The 8,238-nt window shown below is 49.9% G+C and overlaps 1 protein-coding gene across 1 annotated transcript; it reads left to right on the top strand.

Moving 5' to 3' along the window:
- Positions 1-46: 46 nt before the first annotated feature.
- On the top strand, positions 47-6,019 carry HEBP2 (heme binding protein 2). The gene is made up of 3 exons (XM_030886849.2): positions 47-179; positions 937-1,117; positions 5,734-6,019. Exons 1-3 carry the CDS (start codon positions 107-109, stop codon positions 5,948-5,950), a joined length of 471 nt encoding a protein of 156 aa, XP_030742709.2. The 5' UTR covers positions 47-106; the 3' UTR covers positions 5,951-6,019.
- The last annotated feature ends 2,219 nt before the right edge of the window (positions 6,020-8,238 follow it).

Here is an 8,238-nt window from a genome sequence, read left to right as displayed (position 1 = left end):
TCTCTGAGAATTGCTTCCCCAATTTTTCTCCGTTCCACTTCAGCCCGGAAGTTATGAGATCCGACACTACGGACCAGCTAAGTGGGTCAGCACGTCGGTTGAATCCATGGACTGGGATTCCGCCGTCCAGGCTGGCTTTACAAAACTCAACAGCTACATTGAAGGCAAAAATGAGAAAGGTGAAAGCCATTGACCTTGAAATTATGTATTATTGTGGGTGAGTCCTATGGTACAGTGGTGAATTTTCCCTTATTAAAGAAAGATCTTAATTAAAGAAATATAACCAAAAATAACCGCATTATCAAAGGCTTAATGCTTCAACAGACACATGGACCCTCCTCAGGTTGGTTAGCTCCCAGGAAGGTAGTTCTTGGAAGTGCCCCAGTCTTAGTTTTTCTCTTTGCTTCTACAAGATGAACTGGGGCTCCTGGGGATGAGATCACATGGTGATCATTGACCCCTCCTTTTCATGGCTAGTGCTTCCAGATCCTTTGATGGCTGAGACAAAGGACAGAAGCTCAGGAGTCTCATAATATAAGCTCTGTATCTGTTGCTACCTGTATTTGAGCAGGTCAGTTAGCTTAGGGGACTCTAGTGGCCTCCTCACTGCCATCAAGCTGATGATCCTAATCATTAAATAAATCAATAAGGAACTGGATTGTGTGATCTCTCATTTCCCTTCCATCCCCCAAATGGTAGGCTCAATTAGTCCAAAAGTATCAACAGCACCAACCACGTATAAATGTGGTCAGAGGGTGATGGCTTAATATTGGCCTTATATTTTCGCAAAGGTGAAATGGTCTGAAATAATTGTGTCCATACTATAAAGTAAAACAAAGTCCAATAAACAATAGCAGGCTGAATGAAGTGATCAGAAGCAGAAGTCAACCTGCTGTCATTCTCGCCTTTGTATTTAAGTATGTGTTTTCTGAACAGAGATGAAAATACAGATGACAGCCCCAGTGACAAGCTACGTGGAGCCAGGGTCTGGCCCTTTCAGTGGGTCTACCATTACCATTTCCCTGTATATCCCTGCTGAGCAGCAAGCCGATCCGCCCAGGCCTTCGGAGTCAGATGTCTTCATTGAAGACAGAGCCGAAATGACTGTGTTTGTACGGTAAGTGGTGGATAATTTATAGTCCTGCCGACTGCTCGGTTGACTTGTAGCTCCCATGCAATTTCCGCAGGCTTTTCACCTTCCAGAACCTTTGTTCGAATGCATTTCTTGGTGTCTGCCTGCCTGCCGAGTCACGTAGGCTACTCATCCTACAAAATCTAATCTGAAATGAGAAGAATATTGAGTACCTTCCTGATGGAAGACAAAATACAGATTATATACAATGACCTTGTACGACTGTCCTCACTTGCAATCCAGCTAGGCCTGAAAGAAGTACCTTCAAACACAGGACATGTAGGTTAGCGGCATTCCGGATCGTATCTTCTCTTGGCTGCTGCCTTTCTGCCTCCCCTGCTCCACCGGCATGGTAAGCTGACGCTCTTCTCCTTTCTCAACCTCCATGTACCCTTGAACGGTCACAGCCTGGTACAGTACCCACCATCTCCTTGGAAACGCCCTGGCCACTTTGACTAGTGCCCTTCCACTTGCCACATGATTTGGGTCCTCTCCCACGTGGCCCCTGCAATATCTGTGGGTGGAGCTTCTGTTCCCTTGATGCTTGTTCGTCCTTGAACGTTGAGAGTGACATGCTCTTGTCTCTCTCCTCCTGGTGCTTCTCTTCCACGACCCACCCAAGGAGTCACGGTGGCTGTCCCAGGCCTGACCCTCCTTCCCTCAACTACCCGTGTCTAAGGCCTCTCAAGCCTCACACATGGCTGCAGCTCTGGATCCCCTGCTTGTTGAGCATCTCCGTTTAGGGAAGCATCCTTCCCCAACTGCCCAATCCTTCTCTGCTCCTTGGTTCTGGTCTCAATAACGGAGATGGCTAGCCCAGGAAGGTCTTCATCGACATCCTCTTCCCTGGTAACTGGCCCCCATTCCCCGTGGTGATGGTGATTTCCTCCTCGGGACATTCAGGTCATCTGTGTGGCTCTCAGTGCGTAGCCCATGCCTGGCACTCGGCGGGTATTCAGAGGTATACTGATCTACATGGAATTCTTTGCACAGCAACAACCGCTTACCTGTCCTTGCTGCTACCAGTCCTTCTTGCTCCCCGCATCCTGGAGCCGTGTGATCTTCCTTACCACCGCCACCCCAACATGTTCCACATCCGAACAATCTCTGCTGGCATCCTCTTGCTTCCAGGGTGAACTCCAGATTGTTCGCATGGGGCACGAGGCCCTTCTTGTCGCCTGAGCTGTTCTCCACTGACTGGCCTATCCATCTGGTCATGCCACATTCTTCCACATCTGTTTGGTTACCTTTGACCGAGGAGCTGGGGGTGCAGAGGTTACGTGCTGTTGGCAAAGGGGGCCATGGGACACCCCTCCCCCCCTAGCCTCTCTGTGGGAGAAAGACGTGGCCATCTGCTTACAACCACCCTTACTGAGTGGGCAACCCTAGTGGGTAAGGGGGCCAGTTCTATTCTGCCCTCCCTACAGGGTCAGCCTGAATTGGAAAGGATGGCAGGGGGTTCCTTATTTTACCTTTGAGACCAAACAAGTCACTCAGGTTTTCCTTGCTTAAAACATATACCGTATTTTTTACATAAATACCATGCACCTCATATGGATTTTTCCCCCAAGCTACACGCTTCTCACGCACTGGTTTCCTATACATGTGCACTTTATGCAGCGGGTGTGTCATAGGTGAAAATGTGGTACTCATACCAGTACCCTTTGCCGGAGAGTGGACTCTTAACTCCCGGTGACCATCCGGGTGCAGAGGAGAACTGTACTCCACTGATTTTTCGGGGCTGTGATTTTAAGAAGTAAATCACCGGGCCTTTCTTCTGAGGTACCGCTGGGTGGGCTCAAGCTCTTGGTTGGTAGTCAAGCGTTTAATTGACACCCGAGGACTCCTGTCCGATGAGAGCTGCCAGGAGGGTCGGATGCGTCATTTACATGCTACTTCGGATAGGCACTTGGCCGATCCACTGGCTCTAGCTCTTCTTTTCTGCTCTTTGTAGAAAATCTGTGTTCATCCTTTGCAGAAAGCCTGGTTTCATCCTGCAGGTGCTTACAACGACTGCTAGTACCTTCCCCCCTGTTCTTGCAGGTGCCCATGCCTTCTGCCCTGACTGCCACCGAGTGTCAAAGTATAGTGACCTATTTCTAGACTGTTAGGAGCCCTGGTGGCATGGTAGGTTAAACACGGGGCTGCTCACTGCAAGGTGAGCAAAATCCACCTGCTGTTCCGTGAGAAATAAAGGAGATTGACTGCTCTTATAGAGATTCGCAGTCTGGGGAACCCTAGGAGCAGTTGTTTTCTGTTCTCTGGAGTGGCTGTGAGTTGGAATTGACTTGAGGCCATGGGTTAGGGTGTTCTTTTAGACTGCGTTCCTCAGGCGTGGATGAGCGTCTTACAGTGTGCATGGCCTTTAGCCCCCAGCTCGGCCGGCACTCCGTGGGGCTCGGTGCTTGTTTGTGGGCTTGTGTTCGGCTTGGTTTTCTGGAGGAACAAAACCAGGACACTCAGCTATGCATCAGAAAGAAATTTATCTCAGAAAAGAAATGTCTGTGAAGAAAATGGCCCTCCAGCCTCAGACTCCAGTCTGTGGGGCAGATGCTAGCGGGAGCCCCTTCCTGACTCGTGTCACTGCTAAGTAAGACTATGCTAACTGCAGGCTGATGGGGGCAGAGTTGAGTGGAAGCAAGGTAGGGAACGGGTGACCACCAGCCCATGTCCCAGAAAGCAGAAGCAGGATCCACGCCAGCAGGGGGAAGGAAAAAAGAGAAAACTTCTCTTTATAGATATCTAATAGGCCACCCCCACCCCTCCCCAAAGAGACAGGGTCAGGCTGAGGCCAGATGAGAGCTTGCCGAGTGGACACACAACCGGATAAAGCGAGGGCTTCCCTCAGTGCAGCCTAACACATGCCGAGAAGACCAGCAGTTTCTTATAGAGGCGTTCAAGATTTGATTTCAAAGAGGAGATGGGATCTGAAAATCAATTTCCTTTAGGGACAATGCACGAAAATATGGTTCATCATCCAGAAATAAGGAATCACAGTGTTTCTCAACCACTAGTCCAGGTTTCCTCAACCCACTGCCATGTTTGGTGGTACACACACATCCAAACAGGCCTTGACTCAACAGGGATTAGAAGGGCACTCCACATCATGAGTCCTTAGATGTTGCGAATGGCTCAAGGCTCTGCTGCTAAGGGAAAGGTTGGCGGTTCAAGGACACTCAGAGGTGCCTTGGAAAAAAGATTAGGAGAGCCACTTCTAATACATCAGCCTCCAAAGACCCATGAAGCAGAGTTCTACTCGGACCCCCGTGGGCTTGCCATGAGTCAGAATTCACTTGGTGGCAACCGGTGTTTCTGTTTTTGCTTTTCATATGTATGCCACGGATGATGCTAGGCACTGGGTAGATGTCGTTGAATGAAAGAGGCATAGTGCGTGCCTTGAGTGCTTGTACTTGATTGGAAGCATAAGGCCAGGCTGATCTTTTTCAACGGCACGTTGCTAACAAAACTTACACTCAACAAAGAAAATGAGGGCTCTTTTTGTTTCTACGTTTCTTCTTAACCTTCAGAATGGAAATCACGTGGTTAACATGTAAGCAACACCGCCACATCAGTGTCTTGTCCTGGTTTAATCTTAGCATATTCCTTTGAACAGACTTACAATCTGCGCTTAAGCTTTTGATAGTTCCCCTCACACATTCTCAGTGTCAACCTTTTAACTGTTTTGTCTGCCCCGTTCCTAGACCAGCCTCCTGACTGCCGCCCGCATTTGGCCTCTCCCTGGCCATCTAGTTTCCCATCTCCCCCGCCATGTTCTGTCCAGATCGGATCCGGTTACTTCCCTGCTCAGCAGCCTTCAGAATAATGGCAAAAGGCCGTATGATGGGATACAAGCTTCTTCCATTGGCTCGGACTCATTTTCTGGCCTCACTTTGAATATACTTTGTGTTTGGGGACACCCGTGCCTTGTTGGATTAACCATTGTCCCCTCCTTGTTGGAGCCGTCCCCTCTTTCCAGCAAAACCGCCTGCTGGCTTTGACAAGCGCCCCTTCCTCGGACTCAGCCCTCTCGATGTCCCTGCAGCACTTAGACCCTACTGAGACCCAGAATAGAGCGGCCGAAACGCGGGCCTCTTCCATTAAACCGCAACCTTGCAGAGGTCAGAGCACCCTCATTTCCATCTGTGGTCCAGTGCCTACCCTTTTCCCGAGGAGAGGAAGAAGGGGGAACGTTCGATAGAAAAATCAAGAGTCTGGAAGGGGGCTCTGTAAGCGGATGACCGTGGCTCCTCATTAGCCCTGGCCCCTTCTGTTGACAGGCAGATGCTCCGGCCCTTCCCCAGCTCTCCTGAGTCTGCAGTTCAGCAAGATCCCAGGCGACTTGTGTGCATGGTACCTTGAGAAGCACAGGGTTGGAGCGCCTCAGAAAGCATCCCTGGCAACAGAGGGGGACACACGCCCCTTGCTGGGCCTTCTGGGTGTGTGTGAGGCTCCATGGGGGGTGGGAACTGAGGACGGGAGGGGGTAGCTCTGAAAGGGCTGCATACAGCTTTCCCGGTAACCACCCTGGCTTTTCCTTGCGGCCTGGCCTCCACTGCGGTGTTAGCATCCTCACCTGGGCTGACTGGCTTTCTCCTCCGCAGGTCTTTCGATGGATTCTCCAGTGCCCAGAAGAACCAAGAGCAACTCTTGACGTTAGCGAGCACGCTGAGAGAAGAAGGAAAGGTGTTCGATGAAAGGGTTTACTACACTGCGGGCTACACTAGCCCTGCTGAATTGCTTAACAGAAATAACGAAGTGTGGCTGATTCAGAAAGGTGAACCCTCCAAAGCGAGCGAAGGAGAGAAGAAGGCTCCGTAGCCAGGGCGAGAACCCCCATTTCCCAGCGCCATCGACACCACCTACAAATAAAGTGTCCGTCTCCTGCTACGGCTTATTTCCAAGGTGGCTCGTGACTGCCTGGGGCTTCCTCCAGAGTCGCAGGTAGGATCACGGGGAGTGCAGTCTGCATATCTGGGTCCAGTGTCCGTCTGTGGGGGTCCAGGGAAATAGGCTGATTTCTTTCCCCTTCTTTCCTTCATCACGGTGCAGTTGGAAATTATCCTCGCCAGAAAGTATCAGTACAAAATGCCAAGGTTTATCCCGTGTGAAACCAAAAGGCAAGTCCAACTGGCTACAAAATTCAAATCGTCTCTAATGACTGCTGCTGCTCACACCTCTCTGGGTCCTTCTCCCACCCCCCACCCCCACCCCAACACGGACCAAGCCGACTCGCTCCAAACCTGAAGTATCCATACTGTGAGGGGACTTCAACAGTGAGAACACAGGGGCACTGTTCAAAGCCCTCTATGAAATGATGGCGAGGAGCCTGGTGGTGTCGCTGTGACCGTTGGACTGGTAACTGCCAGGCTAGAGGTTCGAAACACCCGCCACTCCCTGGGAGGAAGATGAGGCTTTCTACTCCCTTAAAGAGGTACAGTCTCAGAAACCCACAGGGACAGTTCTTCCCTGTCTTAGAGCAGCGGTTCTCAGCCTGCGACTCGTGACCCCTTTGGGGGTTGAATGACCTTTTCACAGGGGTCGCCCGATTCATAACAGTGGCAAAATGACAGTGATGACGTAGCAACGAAAATAATTTTATGGTTGGGGGGTCACCACCACATAAGGAACTGTATGAAAGGGTCACGGCATTAAGAAAGTTGAGAACCACTGTCTTAAAAGGTCGCTATGAGTCGGAATCAACTCTATGCCAGTGAGTTATTGGCTGGTGGAAGATGCTATTTGATGCTAAGAATTTCTTCTGTTATGACATCCTAAAAAGCATGTTTCTTTGAAGAAATGCACATACTCCTACACTCGGAAAAAGCCACTTGCGTGTGAACAATAGATTATTTCTGAAGGGCATGTAGAAATGATGGGTTAGCCAAAGAGTGGGCTGCTGAAAAGTCAAGGTTGTGTTGGGAAATGCTTGTCCTAGAGACGACAGAGCCATGTGCAGGCATCAGGGAGCCTGTCCCTGGGGAGGACACAGCCTTGGCTGTGGGTGTGGAGGCTGAGGGTTGAGGAGTGGGGACGCAAGCAGGCTGCAGCTGTCACTTTCCGACAGCTGTCGCTGAAGCATGGCTGGCTGCTTGGGATTTTGGGGGGAACCCATGTGCTGTCACTAGTGAAAAACATTCTGAAGGAAATGAAAATTTTATTTTTTATTTTTATTGAACTAGTAGGACATGTACATTCCAAGAGGTCTCTCTGGTTCTTTAGGTGGGCGTAAGTACTAAGGATGAGGCCTATTTTGTTAGCTGCTTAAGCTAGACCCCACCAGGTGGCAGGATGTGCTAAATGTGGGATAGCAGCTTCCCACTGAACCCAGACCCACTACTGCTGAGTCAGTTCCAACTCATAAAGGACCCTATAGGACGGAGTTGATCTGCCCCGTGGGATTTCTGAGGTTTTGTAAACCTTTACAGGAACAATCTTATTTTATGCTTTAGAACTGCTGGTGGGTTTGAACTCCAAACCTTGCTGTTAGCTGTCCAGTGTTTACCCAACAGCACCATCAGGTACCCCAGGGTTTCCAAAGCTGTACATTTTTTATGGAAGCAGGCTGTCACCGCTCTCTCCAGTGAAGTGACTGGTGGGTTTGAACTGCTGGCTTTTCGGTTAGCAGCCAAGCACTAAACCACTGTGCCACCAGCCATCCATCCGTTAACCCTCAACCCCCAGAACAAATCCACCTCAACCCCCAAAGCAAATAAAATTGATTGCAACACACAGTGGCCCCTGTAAGACAACATACAACTGACTCTTAAGTTTCCTTGAACTGTAACTCTTGGTGGGTATAGACAAGCTGATTTCTCTCCCATGGAGTGGCTGGTGGGTTTGAACTACTGACTTTGATGTTAGCAACCCATCACTTTTCCACCAGGTGTGCCACCAGGTCTCCTAGACTAAATAGAGGCGGCGGCTGTGTGTCCCAGGCCAAAAGGGTTAAGTAGGGACCTCATGATCGCTTACCCAGAAAAAATCACTGCCATGGGATTGATGCATTCAGTGGAAGGGAGGATGGGCCAGAAAATACTTAAGCATCTCTTTAGCCCTAAGATTATATAACTCTGAAATTTAGTCTCCTTAAGCTGGGGTGCATGAGC

This window comes from Echinops telfairi, unplaced genomic scaffold, assembly GCF_000313985.2.
Source record: "Echinops telfairi isolate 266 unplaced genomic scaffold, ASM31398v2 ScPeMD7_3533;HRSCAF=4204_0, whole genome shotgun sequence".
Taxonomy (NCBI): domain Eukaryota; kingdom Metazoa; phylum Chordata; class Mammalia; order Afrosoricida; family Tenrecidae; genus Echinops; species Echinops telfairi.
Note: the sequence above shows the minus strand (reverse complement) of the source record. Positions and strands in the feature narration are given on the sequence as shown.

Coding starts and splice junctions, on each gene's coding strand:
- HEBP2 (XM_030886849.2), top strand. CDS start 107: ATGGACTGGGATTCCGCCGTCCAGGCTGGCTTTACAAAACTCAACAGC. Junction 180..936: donor TGAAGGCAAAAATGAGAAAG/GTGAAAGCCATT, acceptor TTTTCTGAACAG/AGATGAAAATACAGATGACA. Junction 1,118..5,733: donor GAAATGACTGTGTTTGTACG/GTAAGTGGTGGA, acceptor TCTCCTCCGCAG/GTCTTTCGATGGATTCTCCA.